General features: G+C 54.0%; 9 protein-coding genes across 9 annotated transcripts; 4 read left to right on the top strand and 5 right to left on the bottom strand.

Moving 5' to 3' along the window:
- Positions 1–817: 817 nt before the first annotated feature.
- On the bottom strand, positions 818–2,242 carry N0V89_001562 (uncharacterized protein; the record flags this gene model as incomplete). Its single annotated transcript, XM_056210373.1, has 1 exon — positions 818–2,242. One exon carries the CDS (start codon positions 2,240–2,242, stop codon positions 818–820), a length of 1,425 nt encoding a protein of 474 aa, XP_056077195.1.
- A 211-nt stretch (positions 2,243–2,453) lies between these two features.
- On the bottom strand, positions 2,454–3,820 carry N0V89_001563 (uncharacterized protein; the record flags this gene model as incomplete). The annotated part of the gene is made up of 2 exons (XM_056210374.1): positions 2,454–3,248; positions 3,653–3,820. 2 exons carry the CDS (start codon positions 3,818–3,820, stop codon positions 2,454–2,456), a joined length of 963 nt encoding a protein of 320 aa, XP_056077196.1.
- Positions 3,821–4,547: 727 nt separating this feature from the next.
- On the top strand, positions 4,548–5,035 carry N0V89_001564 (uncharacterized protein; the record flags this gene model as incomplete). Its single annotated transcript, XM_056210375.1, has 2 exons — positions 4,548–4,651; positions 4,699–5,035. 2 exons carry the CDS (start codon positions 4,548–4,550, stop codon positions 5,033–5,035), a joined length of 441 nt encoding a protein of 146 aa, XP_056077197.1.
- Positions 5,036–5,126: 91 nt separating this feature from the next.
- Positions 5,127–5,706, top strand: N0V89_001565 (uncharacterized protein; the record flags this gene model as incomplete). Its single annotated transcript, XM_056210376.1, has 2 exons — positions 5,127–5,153; positions 5,233–5,706. 2 exons carry the CDS (start codon positions 5,127–5,129, stop codon positions 5,704–5,706), a joined length of 501 nt encoding a protein of 166 aa, XP_056077198.1.
- An 80-nt stretch (positions 5,707–5,786) lies between these two features.
- Positions 5,787–6,548, bottom strand: EFM4_1 (Protein-lysine N-methyltransferase efm4; the record flags this gene model as incomplete). Its single annotated transcript, XM_056210377.1, has 1 exon — positions 5,787–6,548. One exon carries the CDS (start codon positions 6,546–6,548, stop codon positions 5,787–5,789), a length of 762 nt encoding a protein of 253 aa, XP_056077199.1.
- Positions 6,549–6,795: 247 nt separating this feature from the next.
- On the top strand, positions 6,796–7,343 carry N0V89_001567 (uncharacterized protein; the record flags this gene model as incomplete). The annotated part of the gene is made up of 2 exons (XM_056210378.1): positions 6,796–7,017; positions 7,080–7,343. The coding sequence occupies 2 exons, from the start codon at positions 6,796–6,798 to the stop codon at positions 7,341–7,343; spliced, it is 486 nt and encodes a 161-aa protein (XP_056077200.1).
- Positions 7,344–7,545: 202 nt separating this feature from the next.
- Positions 7,546–9,833, bottom strand: N0V89_001568 (uncharacterized protein; the record flags this gene model as incomplete). The annotated part of the gene is made up of 2 exons (XM_056210379.1): positions 7,546–9,373; positions 9,427–9,833. The coding sequence occupies 2 exons, from the start codon at positions 9,831–9,833 to the stop codon at positions 7,546–7,548; spliced, it is 2,235 nt and encodes a 744-aa protein (XP_056077201.1).
- Positions 9,834–11,559: 1,726 nt separating this feature from the next.
- Positions 11,560–13,209, top strand: N0V89_001569 (uncharacterized protein; the record flags this gene model as incomplete). The annotated part of the gene is made up of 1 exon (XM_056210380.1): positions 11,560–13,209. One exon carries the CDS (start codon positions 11,560–11,562, stop codon positions 13,207–13,209), a length of 1,650 nt encoding a protein of 549 aa, XP_056077202.1.
- A 2,627-nt stretch (positions 13,210–15,836) lies between these two features.
- Positions 15,837–17,789, bottom strand: N0V89_001570 (uncharacterized protein; the record flags this gene model as incomplete). The annotated part of the gene is made up of 1 exon (XM_056210381.1): positions 15,837–17,789. One exon carries the CDS (start codon positions 17,787–17,789, stop codon positions 15,837–15,839), a length of 1,953 nt encoding a protein of 650 aa, XP_056077203.1.
- Positions 17,790–18,247: the final 458 nt, after the last annotated feature.

The following is an 18,247-nucleotide window of genomic DNA, read 5'->3' on the forward strand; positions in this document are numbered from 1 at the left end:
ACACCGCCACGCACGACTGGGCAATGCAACGTGATGGTGTATGTATTTAAGAGGTTTTTTTGTGGTAAGAAGAAATCCAAATCCTTATCTCGTGGTAGGCGTTTGCAATACTTGGCGCGTTTCTATGGTGACGGTGGTGGTGGTGTCGCGAGCTGGACCAGAAGAGGTCGCGTTCCTGCCAAAACTAGCAGCAGCCGCAAGATTCAAAACTTCTATAAACAAACCGTAGCTACGAAACTGCAATCCGAACCCAATCTGATGCTAAATCTATATAGATACTGGACATCCGTGACAGATGCTCCTGGCTTGCCGTCGTAAAAGGCGTGAAGGGTTGCTGCAACACCTTGCGCAGCAAGAAAAACTTGGCTTTCGAACGCTGCCGTAATCCTTGGAGATGGCTAGTTCTGGGAGTCTGTAGGTGGACGTCCTTTGAAGTGAATGCAACTTACAGCAATTGCAGCATATCGAGTATCTAAGTTAAATACAGCAATGTCTGTTGATTGCTAGCAATCCCAAAATTTCCCCACTGACCACGGCGGCACCTCGAGTATCGTTGCGAAGTGAAGTACCTATCATCGAGTGAGATGGGTATCGCTAGTGAGCAAAGCAAACGGTATAATTCCACATTTTATTTAAACTCCCAAATTCGAATCAATCAACATGACCAAGTGTGGAAACCGCAAGAACTATCTAAAAGATTCTTCTTTAGTAAAGATGAGCGCTTTTGCTTGCCAATAATACGTTGCTAAAATGCAATTCTGAAGCTTTCGCCTATAAGAGATGCGTAGGAAATGTCCAATCAATTCTTCTAGGATTGTTAGCAGTCATGATACCCAATCCTCATCTCAGGCCAGCCCATATCACGAATGTACGAATACTGACGCCCAAACTTTGCAACGTCACACAACTCATGTTTCATGGCGGCGACAATCTTCATAAATACCGGGAGAGCGACACGAAGCGTATACTTTCCGTTGTCGGCGGCCATGGCAGAGAGTTCTAGACCATCACCATACCTGCAAAGCACTTGGTACTCGCTGTCTGTACCATCTGAGCGCCTCCTGGCATAATATACCGGCATGTTCATTGTGCACTCTGCTCCCCAGTAAATTACATGCTCAAGGCGGTCTTGTAATGTAAACGTTGCGACCCAGATCTTGCCCTTGTACCAATCAGCATACCCAGCACGGGGCGATAATACCTCAATTCTGGAGGTACACAATTCGGGTGCTAGGTCATGATCCTTCTCCGGTACGCGTTTCCGGGGGTCTAAATCGATGCTGAGCCATAGGAGCTTCTTCAGGTGTACTTTTTTGCATTGAGTTCCTGTAAGCTCCAACGCACGGCCGACAATGTAAACCGAACAGATGCACAGTTTATCTGGAAAAATGTTGAGGACGTTGAGCATCAGATTCAGCCTTGGTGGCTTATAGTCGACAACGATAGCTTGCCGCTCATCGCAAAGTGAAAGGAGGGAGAATATGCGGTCTTGTGGAATGCTGCATTTTCTATTCTCGAAGGTTGCCAGAAGGGTAATGATAGGCATTGTACGTCTCGGGTCAGTCCTGTCTATAGGTTTTAATTGCGGGTTGAAAGCCATACATCTGAGTTCGACCACTTGCAAGTAGAATTCTATGACATGATCGAGTGCCATCCAAGTCGAGTTGAGAATTACCGAGCATTTTCGTGCTAGTGTTATCTCTTGTGTGATCCATGCGCGATTCCAGTATGGGTTGTCATAAAGATAACGGTCCAAGCCTTCCCGGTATATCTCGAGCCGCTCAGAGGCATGGAATCTCGAGCCAGAAACTTTCAGAGCCCATAAAGGTATCGGTACATTGCAAAGGCCGAGCCAAGCAATAACCTCTTTCGCCTGTGCATAGATATCGCCCATCTGTAAGACTTGGTGTTGTCGCTCTAATCTGTTTTCTTGGTCGATACAGACGGCATCTATCCAGAAAACCTTCCTACGAAATGATTTACGGGCTGTGGCCATTTTGAGAAAATCGAAGAGGTTTTGCCTAACGCGGAACTCCTTGCCGTTGACGAGGATGACTGCAGTCGGCGATTTCGGGCCCCACATGTATGATAAACATGTATATTCGCCATCAATCGTTGCGTGGGACAGGGCGCATTGCGCCAGCCCGTCTTCGGATAAGTGAGGCTGTAGCTCGATGAGTCGTATGGAAGGCTTGGTGTGGTCAAGGGGATCGTGGACGAAGTTTTTGCGGCTGGAAGCCATCGCGTTGTTTCTGGTTTCAAGCGCTTTCGTCACCGTCTGAGGAATGGAGAGATTGAGAGTAGGCAGCAGGAAGTTGAGCTAGGCTGAAGCCAACTTGTTGCTGCCACATGCTGCACCATGACACAACTTGAGACTAACCAGATCAGGACAGCGTCAAGTATGTGAGAAGCGAAGGTTACACAAAGTACAGTCTATACCATTCTTCACATCTCTACACATCCCTGAGCACCTCTAACCTCCTCCAGTCTCCTCTTCTGCTTCCCACCTTCGCTAAAATTATCTTTCGCCAACCACCCTCAAAACCCCTCTTCACCCCCTCCCAATCCCTATCGATAATAGCAAACCACGCCGTATCCCTATTCCTCCCCCTCGCAATCATATGCTGCCTAAACGTACCCTCATACACAAAACCCAGCCTCCCAGCCGCCCGCTTACTCGGCCCATTCAAGTCGTTACACTTCCACTCATACCGTCTGAAACCGAGCGTATCGAAGACATACGACGCGAAGAGATACTGCACTTCTGTCGCCGCGGGTGTGCGCTGCAGTGCAGGTGTGTACAGGATGCTGCCGATTTCGATGACGCGGTTGGGGAGGTCCATGCGCATGAGGGAGGCCATGCCGACGGGTTTGGAGGTGGCTTTGAGTAGGATGGTGTAGGTCCAGGGGTTGGTGGTATCTGCTTTTTTGGCTAGGGAGGCGCGGAAGGCGTCGAGGGATTTTGGGGGTTCGTCGAAAAGGTAGTCGAAGAAGGAGGCGTTTTCTGGGCCTTTGACTTGGGAGTATAGGTCTGCGGCGTGATCGGAATGGACTGGGATGATTGTGACATGTTGGCCTTGGAGCTTGATTTCGTAGCTTGGGGCTTTGGCGGGTGTATCCAGGACCTCGGGCCCGAACTTTTCGTTCGGTGTTGATGGAGACATGTTGTAGTTATTGAAGCCAAGATACCGTTCGATGTAGGTACATATAATCTGGACCCTGAGATGACTGTTCCTCGTGGATGGTTGCTAGTGCGGTGATATCCGCGAATACCCCACTACGCGTGTATCGCGTTTGTGTACCTGTAACGTCAAGTTCATCCACGATTGTGCAACAACGTTACCTTCTAGAAAACGTTAGACGACGCCCTTCGAAGAACAAGTGGAAAGTAGGGGGTCAATGCGGTGCTCAGATCCTACAATAGATTGGCACAGTAATCCACTCCGCACCTTCTTTGCTCGTCTTTACTATCACTTCGTATCTGTCTCCGACTCATCCGGATCCACCAATCTCATTTCTTCAAACTACTGCCTGTCCTTGTCGTTTCTTGTCATGCATTCATACCGCCAGATCACCACTTCAGTCCCTCACCGAGCAACACTCCATACCAACACATGCCCAAGAAACCGACCAAATTGACCAACGAGCTCACACCGTGCAGAATGCCAAACTGCCTGTTCAACGCCTCCATCTCCTTACTATGCGGTCCCTTATCATAGCTCTTCTTCCCATCCTTTGTCTCTTGGTGCTTCCTAATGCGCATAATCTCCGTTGTCTGCGGCCCAACATACAGCAAATTTACCAGTCCGGTCGCAAACATCGTCGTCGTGAGCCAAAACGCCAAGCCATCGCCACTAGCCTTATATGTCCACAGAGATGAAGGTCCGGACGGGTAGGTCAGTACCATGAGCGCTGGAGCGACGGTCTGCAGGGTGAAGTAGGTGGGGAAGATGCTTTTCTGGAGGGTCGAGAACATGGGGCGCGGAAGCGCGCGGAAGGCGATTATGCCGCCGATGAAGGATTGAAAGAGGGTGCTGCCGAGGAGGGTGCCATAGCTGAGGCGTTGTTAGCAGAGCGGAGAGGAATAGAAAGATGGATGGGCGCATTATGCAGGCGAAAGCGCGTACCTAAGCAAATGATACGCAGCCGGATTCTTGAACGAGGAGAGGGATGTCATTGTTGACTGGGAGAGCTCAGGGCAAGCGAGGCTGCGATTGACGAGCTGTGAGAGCTAGAGGTTGTGTCAAGATGTATGTTAGAATCCTAGAAGCCGCAGTTATGGAGGTAAAAGACAAGGACCTACAAGGCAACGATTTATCCAAAGTGAATGAGCGATAGATGTGAAGCCGAGGCTCGATCGTCCGATACTTGGATGACGCGGTGACACGCGACGTGGCGCTAGTACTATCCCTGTCTATTTTTACCTTAACCCCCACACCCCGTTCAGACCATGCCCCGCCACCAAAATCTAAACACCACCTTGATCCTCTTCTCCAACATTCACACTGATTTATTGGTCTACTTTGTCGCCGATACTGCGCACACCAATGCTCTTAACCTCGCTCGTTACCCTCCGCCGCCCCACTTCCTATGAGCTCACACCAGAGGACATCTTCGAGAGCAGTCTCGGAGGTGTCTTCGCAAATGACTTGTACGTATCTATAGGATAACACCCAAACCTCCCACTGACCCGCTCAGACAAAACCACCACGGCGACTCCCCCACCTCAACCCTCATCTACACACCCTCGAACCCCTCCTATGCCCCAATCTCCCTCCACACCGCCGACGTAAACAGCGAAGACCAGCGGCAAAAATTCGCGCATTATCTCTGGAACGCCGGCATCCTGATGGCCGAGCTGGTAGGCGGGCGGCCTGGTGAAGAAGGGACTGGGGACGAGGCCAGAAACGAAGAAAGCGAAGTATGGGCCGAAGAAAGCAGATGGCCGGCAGGCACGTGGTGGACGGACGCAGAAGAGGAGGAAAAGTGGAGCGTGAAAGGAGAAACGGTGCTGGAGTTGGGCGCAGGTGTGTAGCGTCGCGTCGCGTCGGATGCCATTTATTGCCATCGGAAAAAAAGAGATAGGCCAGCTGATGGACAGTGCAGGAGTAGGCCTAGGCGGGATAATGAGCGCGGTTGCTGGGGCGAAAGAGGTGTGTTTGCCCTGTCCTTCTATTCTTCACTACTACTGTATTGAGGGGGGGTGGATGAAGCTAATGCTGGATTGGATAGGTCGCTGTGACGGACTACCCCGCGACGCCGATACTCGAGACGCTTAGGAGGAATCTTGAAGAGAACCTTGAGGCTGAGGGGAGAGCGAAGATTGCGGTTTACGGGCACCAATGGGGCGTTCTGGACGATTGCTTCGCCGAGGAGCACGCGCGGCGGTATACGAGGGTCCTCGCTGCGGACTGCCTGTGGATGGCGCACGAACATGAGAATCTTGCGAGGTCCATGGTGCATTTCCTGTCTGACTCTCCCGACGCGAGGGTATATGTGGTAGCAGGATTCCACACGGGTCGCGCGAAGGTGGCGCCGTTCTTCGAGGAGACTGTGCCGGAAGTCGGGCTAGAGGTCGCGTCGATCTACGAGATGAACGCCGAAGGTAAGAGGCGCGCGTGGGCGAAGGAGCGCGATGGCGGCAGGGAGGATGTTACCGAGAGGAAGAAGTGGTGTGTGCTTGCAAGGCTGCGTCGCCGTAGATAGCCTCTTCGGCATCTATCCTCCCTCGGTTTCCCCTCTGTCTCACGTAGATCTGTGTAACTTCCGAGCTGTTGATATCCATCTCACCTCCTCTTAAAGCAAAGCGTGCACACACTGCTCCCCGTCTTCCCACCAAACGTAAAACTCGGATACTCCGCCTTCCCCTCGTACTCCAGCTGCCCACCCTCAAACCACCCCTTCACCTCTTCCTCCGTCCAATTGCAGCTCGTAATCAGAAACCTTCCGCCCTTCTTGACCAGTGGTTCTACACTTGCTTTGTATCCCTCGACAATACGTCGCCCCTGCGCATCCTTCTCCTCACTCAGACTAATCGCATCGAACGTCCCCTTATCCAGCACAACGTCAAATCCCTCGCCCAGCCACTCCGGCGCCGCAGCAGCCCCCAGAATATCAAACTCATAGAACAGCACATCTTCGCATTCCGCCCCCTTACTCGCCTTGATTTCTTCCGCAAGCCTCACACTCTCCGCCGAGTAATCCACGCCCACCATTTCGCCCTCCCAGCCGTCCTCCCTCAGCGCAAATAATAAATGTCCGTTACCAGTGCCCAGATCAAGAAAGCGCGTGGGCTCCGTAAAGCCAGCGTCTTCCTCGCCGTTTGCGACTTCGCCGTCTGCTTCTTTGTGGAGGACGTCTTCGTCAGCGAGGTCCTCGAGGAAGGCGAGCATGCGCTCTTCTGCGCCGGCGTCGCTGAACCAGATGGTGCCTTCGTCGGCGGGGTCGGCGGAGAAGTTGGAGCGCTCGGTCGAGTAGGCGGAGTCCCAGTAGGCGCGGGTGCCCAGGGCGGAAGTATTGAGATGTTCGGGTTTTGTCGAATCTGCCATATTGCAGGTCGCGTGTGCAAAGACCAGTGGCAGTCGAGTTGTATCTAGGAAAAGGTACGGAGCGGAGGGGTTAGGTCGACGAACGACCCCTGCACTACTACGCGAGCCGAGGGGCAGATTTTCGCAGAGACCAGACCCTGGCGAAACATGACGTTCTGGGCGTCCACCCTTCTGCACCTCCATTCCCAGACACTTTTAAACCCTCATTCTTTCACTGTCCGAATTTCAAAAAACTCACACTGCAAAGATGGTCCACTGGCTCGATGTAACTCCCGAATACAACACCTCGCCCCTCATCCCGCTATGCTTCGTGACCGCCCTGTCCTCGTACGGTCTCTACATGGCCTACCAGAACATCACGCGGCTCCAGGAGTACGAAGAGCAGGCGCAGAAGCTGTCAAAATGGTCGAACGCTGTCGCGGCGCGATTGCACAAGACGCGGGCCACGCAGACTAGCGGAACGATCGCTGTATGTCCTTTACCTTCAATTCAGTTCGGACCGGTGGAATGGAGCAACGCTAATTGATCTAGCTGGTCCTTTCCACGCTGTGTTCTCTGCTGTTGCTGCTCACAAAGTTTGGAATCACGACGCATGTCGTTCTGTCCATCATCTGTATGGCAGTGAGCGCTTTGGCGAGGCTTCATATGAAGACGTTCTGGAACGAGAAGGATCAAATCAAAATCCCGCTCATGGGTAAGTTCAACGAGGCCATTGCAGGCAGTGAGGAGGTGGTGCAGCTGTTAGGTGGTATTACGGCCGCTTGGATCGCGGCGGGTTTGCTATCTTTCTTCTAATGCAGTAGGGAGTTGTATGCTGTCGAAATGAACTGATATCAATGACATGGCAATGCCACGGTGCGGTGTGTGAAGCAGATGATCATCGTGTAGATTGTGTCTCCAATTAATGAACTGTGGCCAGGCAAGCAGGTAGATACTCCGAGATCGCCACGTTGTGATGAGAGTCCACGATAGCATTCTGTGTGTAGGGTCTTTACCCTCATAAGCTCTCCAATTCTCGCGCGAGCCGCAAACTGTCGGCTTCGGACACCCACTCTTCGATTCGTGCGCCGACATCCCCGACTAAACGCTCATATGTGTCATTCACGAAGAACAACGTTGTATGCGCAGTGACTTCGTCGATGCCCTCCATGAATATGCGCACCCATGTTGGGTCTTTATTCCCTTTACTATCCTCTGGCGGAAGCATGCAGAACTTCTTCAAGCGCCTCACCTTTGGTGGCTTTTCAGAAGCAGGAGCTTGGACGTTACTGTCTGTGGTCGTGAGTGAATACGTAGATTCGTTGTATGATGAGGGAGGATTCGAGGCCGTCGTATAGGAGGCTTGGTCATCTGGCTCAGCTTGGTTCATGATAGCGCTTCGAGAAAAGTCATAGTTCCCATAAGGCCCATTATCCGTTGAGCTGCGCGGTGCGTTGTCACCGCCCAATTGCACGGCTCCAACATCTTCGTGGATGAGTTCGGTGTGTTGTTCGCTGTCAGCTTTCTCCTTGCCCTTTGTTCGTTCCTCGATTGGGAGACATCCCTGCATTCGGTCCTCCTCTTGCTGCATACGCTTCGCCTCTTGCTGCAGCCGCTTCTCCTCTCGCTGCATATGTGTTTCCGTTTGCTTCGTTTCAGCCTGCTGGTCCTTTTGCGCTTGCTTCTCCTTTGACTGCTGGTCCTTCTGCGCTTGCTTCTCTTTTGACTGCTGATCCTTTTTCATCTGCTTTTCCCACCTCTCCTGAATTTTGTCCCGCTCGTTGATGACTTTGTTACGTCCCTTGACGGCCCGTTGGTACTCTTTGAGGGCTTGGTCATGTTCCTTCTCGGCAGCCTTCCTTTGACTTTTATCCGTGAACTGCGCCAAATCAACGAATGGGGGCTCCTGGGGTATCGGCGGAATATCTGGAAGCTGTGGTCCAGATGCAGATTCTGCAGGTTCTGCAGATTCAGCGTCGACTGATGGCTGCGGATCAAGTGACGGCTGTGGAACGACTTCCGGCTCTGGATCGACTTCGTCTATTGGTGTTGGCGGTACAAAATCTAAGACATCGTCTTCCGGGGGGCGTTCGATCGAGATCCTGGGGCTGACTGTAGATGCTTCGGAACCGTGGCCATCTATTTGGAGCTGCGCGCCTGACGACGCAAGTGCTGTAGTACTGTCTGCTGGATGTTGCGAAGTTCTACTGAGGGACCGTGATTGCGATGGCGAAGGCGACTTTGGTGATTTTGGCTTCTTGGGCCTTCCCGTGCTTGTGGTGTAGTAATTGACGAATCGTATTCGTGGCGGATGCGCCATCTCATGCATGGCAGCAATCCTTTCCTTTTCGTTCTCTTCTTCCAGGGACCGAATTTTCATGTATCGCGCTTTAAGGGTAGGATAATCGGCCATAGCGGAGCCAAACTCTAGATGCGACCGAACCAAGCTTTTCCCTGCCTGAACCACGCCGTTGGAGTGCTTGTTCAGCCAGTGCAATGTGTTTTCCCATCCTTTCCGCACCGGAAGATGTACGTCATTGGGGAAAGGTGCATTGAAGTTGGGGTCATTCGGTTTAGGGTTGAACAGGGTATTAAAACGGCTGAGTTTCTTTCCAGTCGGGTCGGGTTCTTCAACGGTCTGATCCTGCGGTTCTGGCCACGGCTTGAAGATACTTCCGAGCCCAGCTTTGATGATGCCAGGGTGCATACCTAGGAAAGGGACGTCAAAATTGATTACGCCTATTATTCGGTGCCGACATAGTAGAGCAACGTCGGCCGCCACAAGACCGCCCATAGAGTGTGCAAGGAGTATCACATCCGTCCATCTGTCTTCATGTGGACTCAGCCTGGTATGAGTTAGTATACCGTAAGCTTGACAAGGAGCCACAACCGTGTATACCATTTGGAAAAGTCATCTCTAGCAACCTCAAGCGCATATCGCGAACGGTACTTCGGGTAGAGTTTGGTATGGACTACATGAGACTCGGCCAGTGTGACGGAGACGAGATTGTGAACATGAGCGGGGAAGTTTCGGAAGCTAGTCTCATCGCCCATAAAGCCGTGGATGTACACAAGCATGAGGCGGCGTCTGCCTGCTCTGTCATCATCAATCTGCGCGCCCAGCGACTGCTGCGACGACGAGCGTGGGTCATGAGAAGCCATGGCTGCGAACGAAGAGTCTGTATGAGGGTCCGCAGCAGGCCTCTGGGAGTTGTTGCGTGGTGGCAGCGGTGGTGGTAATGATGCACTGCCACCCTCAGCCTCCAGGGAGTACGGCGGAGGTGGCGACTGCGAGGGCGACGCCATGGCCAGTGTTGTGAATATGCAAACTGAGTCAAATATCACTGCGCATGCTTGGAATGGTTGAAGAACAGAGACATCAGAGTCGGCGGGGGGGGAGCTGTCTTGGCTGCGGGCGAAACAGGTATGCGAGCTATGACGTGGGAAGGCACGATCAGCGTTGAGTGTGCTGTGATATGTGGGGGAAAGAGCAACCAATGGTGGGTGTAGCCAGGCAGCACGCTGTATACACAACGAACGAAGCCGTGTTTACACTCACGATGCTACAAACAGGCGGTTTCTACTGCCCCGCGCGGCGCTGACAGTGCTGGAGGCGTTACCCCTCCAGCCGGCGCGGCGAATGTTGGAACCGATGCCCACTGCGCACAGGCACCCGGGCTGCGAGAGCGTTCCTGACTAGCAGAGACCATCGGCGCTGATGCAACGAGGAACAAGTCAAGTATCGATTCACGAAACGGCGGTGGGCCAATGGAGCATCTGGACCGCCAAACAGTGGAGACACGTGAGCGACATGGCCCGCCGCGTGCAGGCCCGATCCCTGCGCCGCCTAAGCAGTTGCGGACGCTTGGGTTATTGAATGTGCCACGGCGAGCGACGCTGTAAATTGAGCGCTGCGGGCGAGTCAATCAGCGGCGCACACGGGGTCGCTATTTTGGGGGCGCCATCGACAAAGCTGCGAGGCCGGCGACGACTCCGGTCATCAGGACCTCTTTGGCGTCGAGTCCGTCGCGGGCCCTGCAGCGGCGGGACGAGAAGAACGACATTATCTACACCTGCACGCCGTCTGGATCCATCCCATCGTGCAGTCGTCACAGAGTCGGAGTCAGGGCGCAGTGCTGGGGAGAGCCTCACACGACCGTCACCTTCCGTCACAGTCTTAACCCTGCATGCGTGCTGCTGCTATACCGCGTCTGCTATTTTCCCCGTCCGGCGTTCGTCATCTCGCAATCTCGTGAGGCTTGCTGGCCCGCGCTCACCACCGCCATCGAAATTTGCTGCAAGGGTTCAAGCTCCTGATTCGTCGGCGCCTGCCCACCCCCCAACCGTGGGCCAGCCGCTCGACGCTCCATCTTCTACCTGTGTGCTCCCGTGCCCGGCTCCTCTCCACCAGACCTCCGCTGCGACGTCGACAATTGAATCGCCTGCCCGCAAGGGAACGGTGTGCGACAGCAGGACTGCAACAGAGCCCGCCACGCGCCCTCCCGCGACAAGACCCCCCGTTGCCCGACATCCACGCTGTGCTTCCGACCGTTGGACGACGCTACCATTGCACGACAGCACCCCCAACCGGTTGCCATAAACGCTCAGCGCCCACACTCGGAACCGCCAAAACTTGCCGCCTCGACAAACGGGTTTCAAGAGCGAATGCTGGTCCGTTGAACGTCCAGGTAAATTTCTGCAAGCCCCAAAGTCGCTTCAGTTGCTGTACCTGCGACTCCACGCGAGCTACCATTGGAGTGCAGATCGCTGACCGTCACCAGGCCACTCCTTCACCTGCCAGTCCCCTGGCGTCCACTCATTCCCAACCCTCACTCACACAGCCACAACACCAACAGTATCCATTGACTGGACCTTGATCAGAGCCAAGTCTCAACGTCCGCTCCTTTGCATGCTACTACCACCGCGACCAACTCGATACGCTCACTATATGCTTTGCGACAGTATACCATTCGCCACCCAAGAACCCGGAGACGCACTCGCGCCCCAGTAGCGTTGAGTGCTCCCATATCGTATGGATACGGGGCCGTTACCGACTAGAATTATTAGGATCGATTCGCGCTATCGCCACCAAGCCCAGGACGTTGTGAAAAAGGAACCCGCGCAGGTGCAAGTGGAGGAAGAGGAGGAATCTTCGCACGACGTTGGGGAGCCACTTTTGATCCGCGAGCAGAAAGGACGCGCCGTCATGGGCAAGGCCCATCGCCTGTTCCACCGTCGCTCGGCGCAGGTCACGCCCAATGTCAAGACCGTAAATGTGGAAGTGGTTGCCACGCTCGATTCCGCCGGAAATGTGGTCGGGCAAGCAACTACAACGCCTGGTGTGGACGCTGCGCCGACAGCAGTTGTGCCATCAGTATCTACAGCCGCAGCCGTTGACCCTTCAGTAGCCACAGCAGCCGCCGTCGAACCTTCAGTAGCCACAGCTGCAGCCGTTCTACCTTCAGTCCCCTCGGTCCCTCCGTTTCCTACCGACTTGAATGTTCCATCCGTTCCAGCCTACCCGTGGCCATCAGGCGTACCCACAGCGGCAGCCGCCGAGACCACCGCACAATCCACAACTCTCGAGTCTCCCGAGTCGACACCTGCTGCCACTCTCTCGAGTGCTCTCTCGAGTGTCTTTTCGACTGTATCTGGATACAATTCCACAACATCTAGCGCGTCCTCCAGCACAGCCTCGTCATCTGCATCATTGTCATTCAATTCGACATCATCACAGTCCTCTTCGACATCATCTTCGTCGTCTTCATCACACTCGACCTCGCTCTCATCAACTGACTCTTCCATCACATCTAGCGCCACATCTGCCCAAACCACTAGCTTGAGCTATGTTGCTTCCAGCACCGCAATAGGAGGCGGCGCTGGTGGCTTTTTCGACCCTGCGACTACGGGCGCTGCATCTCCTACGGGCACGACGGCGCCGACCACCAATGATGGATCAAGTGGTCCGCTAGAGACACCCCAGGTCGTCGGAACTGTTGTTGGTAGTCTGGCTGGCGTCGCTTTGCTTCTATGGTTGATGCTGTTCCTCATCAAGCGCCACAAGCGGAAGCAGAATGGCGGCGCCCTCCAACTCACTGGAGATGACCACACGGATAGGGAAATCAGCCAACCCATGACACAAAACGCAGCACGCACAAGCTTTGTACCCCCATCCTTCCTCAATCGCTTCTCTGGGGCATCTAGATCAACAGCCGAGAGTAGCGGTACGGGTGAGAAGAGCTTCCAACGTATCTCGGGACGTAAACTGCCTTCCGCCTTCAGCGAGGGTATGACTTCTGAGCAATTCGCCGCGGGTCGTGGAGAGGGCACGCTATCTGGCTCGTCGTTCTACCATGACGACAAAGGCTGGTACGGCGGTCCAGGCGTCGTATCAAAGGACTTTGGGGATTCGAGTTTTGCAAAAGAAATTGGAGAAACGTCGAATACAGGTGCGATGGGCACCGAAGCGCGAGTGAGACCAAGCCCCGCTCAAACACCAGTCATCCACCACCCCGATGATACGCCTGTATGGGGTGCACCACCCCGCAATGGCGGAAACACGCTGAGCCCACCGGCCACGCCCAACCCCGACTTTCCCCCACGAGGTTCGCTCGGAAGGAGCCACCCCTCGCGAGACGGCTCGACCATCTCACGGGGGTCGCGCTTCACCGAGAACGTGTGATGATACCGTGTGCTGTTGACCTTCTTCACTGTCATTCCAGCACCATATTTGCCTCACGACAAGCGTGCATGTGCATAGCGAACTAGCACCCAGCATTTGTCTACGTGGAATTTCCACGTTATATACCCGGGCGAGATTCACTCTCACGCCCAACAGCGCGATGGACAGCGCGTCCATCGCGCTGCTATAGCGACTCGTCGCACCCACAGCGTTACCTGCTTACACGGTACATACTCTCCTTAATACGACCGCGCGGTCGCGCTAATGTGTTTTGTCTGCTCCCGCCATGTCTCTGTCTACTCTACCCTTCTTGTTCTCTTCTGATAGCTTCTTCGGCACGCTAGACTGGGCATTTGTACGTGTCTCATACCCAAGCCTGCATGGCTGCTTCATACCCCGGTCTTGCACAAGGCTTTTGTTGGATTCTTTGTTGTGTATATTTGGCCGCCCGCGAGCGAGTGGGGATGACGCGCGGGGTGTGCATATGCTTGCGACGTTTTTATGCTATGTCTTTGTATGGGTGCGTTTCTAGGGAGCCAACAGTTGAGGGGGTGAAGGGTCGTGTAGTGTAGTGAAGGAAAGGGAATGTGAATAGGGGATTGAATGATCAAAAGTTCGCACCATACTCTTGGTTCATGCAATGTCTGTGAATGCCTTGACGATCAAACGGGGGTGGAGATCGTGTGCAGTGACAGCCGCTTCCATGCTCACCCGTTTGAACAATCATGCGAGCCGTCGGCACCTCGAGCTATGGAGTATGAACGCCACTTCATCGAGACAAGCATTCACTGCTCAGACAGATCAAACAACAGACTTCGAAGCATAAAGTCGGGCTTCTTGGCCTTTGGATCTCTACGCTTCGCATCGCATCGCATCGCAACTTTCCGCCACGCAAGCTTAGCACCGCATCGAATCGTCACGCCTTCCGCACTGTACCGCAGTGTACCACGCAGCTCCTTGCGCTTCTACCACCATACACCCCCATGCCCCCTTCAGTCACGAGATACACACCACTCCCAACGGCGCACCTTACCTTATTCCTCCAGGCACAGCACGCTTCCCCCAACGACAAGAGCACAGCTCCACATACCGCCTGCTCATCTCCCGCGGTCTGACGCAGCGCTTACACCTCCCTTTTTCCTTTCCCCCTCAGGCCGCCGATGGTGATGATGAAGAAGATTGGATTACAAGAGATAGACTTGCGTCGAGGGAGAAAGTGAGGACGGAGTTACGCTGTATGGGCGTGAAATGGGATGTTTTTGTGGATGACGTTGAGAGACTGGAAGGGAGGGGGAGGTGTTGGGGAGGGGTTTATGAGGGGAAGGGGGAAGGGGAAAGAGGAGGAGGAGGAGGAGGAGGAGGGGAGGATAGGGGTGAGAGTAGACGTTGAGGTGGGGAGGAGTGGAGGGTGTTGGGGAGATGGGGTAGAGCGTTGGGGACGTTGGCGAGGGGGAGGACGATGAGGAGCTTTTGAAAGGGGTGGTCAAGATATAGGTAGGCATGGGTGCGGCTGTACTTTCTAATCGAGCGAATTCACGTCCGTCTATTGTGTTATCAAGGCCCTGTACAGCGCGCCGAAGGACCTAAATGGGAAGGATACTACGAAGTCAATAACGTAGCTAACACTTAACAACCTCCACATCTGTCGTCAACGTCCACATCGCATCCCCTCCCTCCCCACCCCCCTCATACCCCCGTACGTATCATTGACGGCCCTCGCCTGAAACTCAACATCCAACTCCTGCTCTCCCCCTCACACCCCGACTCAATCCCCAGATCGCCCTCCACCGGCGTAGAAGATGCGAAAACGGCCCCGACAGCGGCCCCGGCGTATCGAACATGCCGACGCTCTACACCACCACATCAATTAGCCACCCGCCTATACAATCCACCCTGCCCTCCAGTTCAACACAACGTACCTGCGTCCCCGCACTCTCCGCAAAAGCCCACGTCCCCTAAAAACAACGTCGAGTTCCCAGGCAACTGCGCGTCCCCGCCGCCGTCGTGCCCTTGCTATTGATTTTCACTTTCCACCCTTTTTCAACCGAGACGAAAGCTACGGCGTTGCACATGCGCAGCGAGGAGCCGAAGGAGCCGTAGTTGGGGAGGAAGTTGGAGAGCGTGAAGACGAGCGGGAGGGTCGGGGAGGATGTGTTTGCGGCGTTGAGGGCGAAAGAGAGGCCGTTGTCTGGGCAGGCGGAGCCCCAGTAGGAGATGTTTGTGATGGGGGGTGGGGACGGGGTCTTGGAGGGAGAGGGCGGCGCTGGCGGTGCAGAGGAGGAGGGTGGTGGGGAGGCGCATTGTGACTGAGCGGAGTGGGTGGCTTGGTCGACACGATGGCGGAAGAGAGTGGTAACGTCGATGGAATGGGATATAAGGTCGACGTCTAGGTTTATCAGTAAGGCCCCACTTGCCCATTGCTGTGGGCGACATTGCCGTATATTGTGGTCGTTAGAGCGGGAGATGCGAACAGGGGGGCTGATTCGTGACTTCATTTACGATGTATCGGCGAGCATGGCAAATACCCGCGCGGGATCATCGAGAATCCTCTATGCAGCCAATTCTTACCCAGAATCTAAGTACTGAGAAGAATCCAGTGGTCGTGAAATACCTCCCTCTTGACCTCTCTAGTCTTTCTTCTTTTTGCGAGTGATCATGCCGTCGAGCGTACACTGGCTGGCTTCTCTCTTGTGTCCGCCCTTGCCTTTTTCAGTCGTCTTCTTGGGAGTCTTCTTTTCACTTTTCGGGCTAGGGGGAGCTGCATGTTCCCCATCGTCCGCGCCATCAGCATCCGCATTGTCAGCCTCATGCTCCACCATAGCTCCCGGAGGCCCTTCTGTCCCCTCCGTCGGCCCTTCCGCGCTATCATCGAACAACTTCCTCCAAGTCCCATCCAACACCTTCGAGTTATTTCCATAAAGCCCGATATGGTACGCATTCTTCATACCCTGTATACAAATCTCTCTCTGCTTCGGGAAGTCCAGCATCGGCTTTGGATACATTTTCAACTCCACGTCCCCGGTCTTAGTCCCATCTCCCTTGATTAGGCAACCCCACTTCTTCTGGTCTACAATGGGCGCTTTCCACGGCTCGTAGATGTACTTCTTATCGAAGTGCTCCAGCTCTGGGACGTACTTCCTGACGAAATTACCTTCCTTGTCCCATTTCTGCGGAAACGCGATAGGGCTGTAGCATCTGTAGAACTGCGCGAAGAAAGCCGTGCAAGCAAGCCATTGCCAGTTGCCGATATTGCACGCAGCCTCGTGGTCAATCAACCATTCTTCGAAGACTTCTGCGCCGCGTTCCCAGTCAACGTAGCACCCGCCACGCGTGAGAAAACACGCCACAGCATGTCGCCCCAAGTGGTGTATCCAGCCCTCGTACCTGAGCTGCCTCATCAGCGCGTCGATCCACGGGAACCCTGTGCGGCCTTCTTTCCAGCGCTTGAAGAAGACCTCTGCTTCTGCGTTATCCACGAGGTATTTCCCCGTTATGAGACCAGACTTGGTGTCGATTTCTGAGGGAAGATGCCACGGGATGAAGCGGCACTGCGGATTGTTGTAGGTTTGGCCGAAGGTGTAACCAAGTGCGGCCTGGGCACCGAAGTACATGTCGCGGAAGAGAAGCTGGCCCGTGAGACTGGTTGGCGGTTGTGAGGCTTTGCCTTTGTATTCGGAAACCACGTCTTGGACACGCCAGTAGAACTCGCGGCAACTGACAGACCCGAAATGCATATGAGGGGAGAGGAGAGTCGTTGCTTGGGGTTCGAAGGCTGTAGGTGCGGTTTTTGGCTTCTCGAATGTGGCAGTATAGTCTTCATTCGCGATGATTTCGTCGAGCATCTTCAGGCCTATTGTCTCACCGCCACGATGTGGTGTTGTGGCGGGTTTGAGGCCGAGCTCTTCCATTGTGGGAACAGCGAAGTCACCATTCGGGCCTGCAAGGGCGTTGTAAGACTTCTCTTCCGCATCGCGCTGGATTGCATTGATATCCGGGTCACTAGCCGGCTTTTGCTGGTTGAAGCTGAGAGTTGTGGATCCTGGATCTGGAAGCGACGTTGGGGCGGGTATTGGTTGTGCAATGTCTCCGATCTTCGCCCCTGCGTGTTGGACCTGGCTTATACTCATGGTGGGTTTGTTGTTGTTCGCTTTGACCAGCTCATCCGAGTCGTACAGGGTGCGTCCAGGCCTGGTGATGACCTCGACACCGGCTTTCTTTGCTAGCTCTTTCACTTTGTCGTCCCTGTCCCGTCCGTAAGCATCTGTATCTTTTTCAAACACCACATGCGTAATTTTCCATTCCTCGAAAAGCTTAGGGAACAGCGTTTGAGGGGCTTCGCGGATGAGGAACAACTTTGACTGGGGGTTGAGTTTGGTGATTGATTTAGAAAGGTCCTTTTGGCAGTCCAAGAGAAATTGCCATCGATTTGGCCCAACACGAGCGTGGTACACGTAGTGGGGATCCCATGTCCAGATAGGATAGAGACATTCCGGCTTAAGATCCAAAGCTGCTTTGAGGGCTGGTGAGTCGTGAAGCCGTAGGTCAGTCCGGAACCAATAGATCACTCGTGGCTTTGACATTCTGCTACGAAAGCCGCGAAGTCAAGCAATGGAATTGAGAGTGATGAGAGAAGCATAACATGCGACAGTTACTGTTGTGTAAAGGCCAATTGCAAACAAACGGTGCCTGGGACGGTTAGCCTACGGTAGTGGAATGCATGGTGTCATAGATGTCAGGGTTGGGGTTAGCTCTTCGCTTGTCCAAAGAGGCAAGGCGCATGTGATGTCAACCAATGGCGTTCTCGGGTCGGCAGCACGAGTGAATGTATCGTCGCTTGAGCACACAGCGTCGGCGACGGAAGCACGTAAGCTCTGACGGTAAGAAATGGTTTGCTACTCAATTCAATCGAGCAATACAGTTGTTGTGCAAAACGGATTAGTCAAATTGTGTACCTCTCTGAACTCGTAAGGTTGGCTGTCTCCGGCCTGAAATTTTCCGAAGACGATATTGTATATGTACGCATCCAGATACTGCATAA

The sequence above is a fragment of the Didymosphaeria variabile genome (genome assembly GCF_027946475.1).
Source record: "Didymosphaeria variabile strain IMI 356815 chromosome Unknown scaffold_1, whole genome shotgun sequence".
In the NCBI taxonomy this organism is placed as follows: domain Eukaryota; kingdom Fungi; phylum Ascomycota; class Dothideomycetes; order Pleosporales; family Didymosphaeriaceae; genus Didymosphaeria; species Didymosphaeria variabile.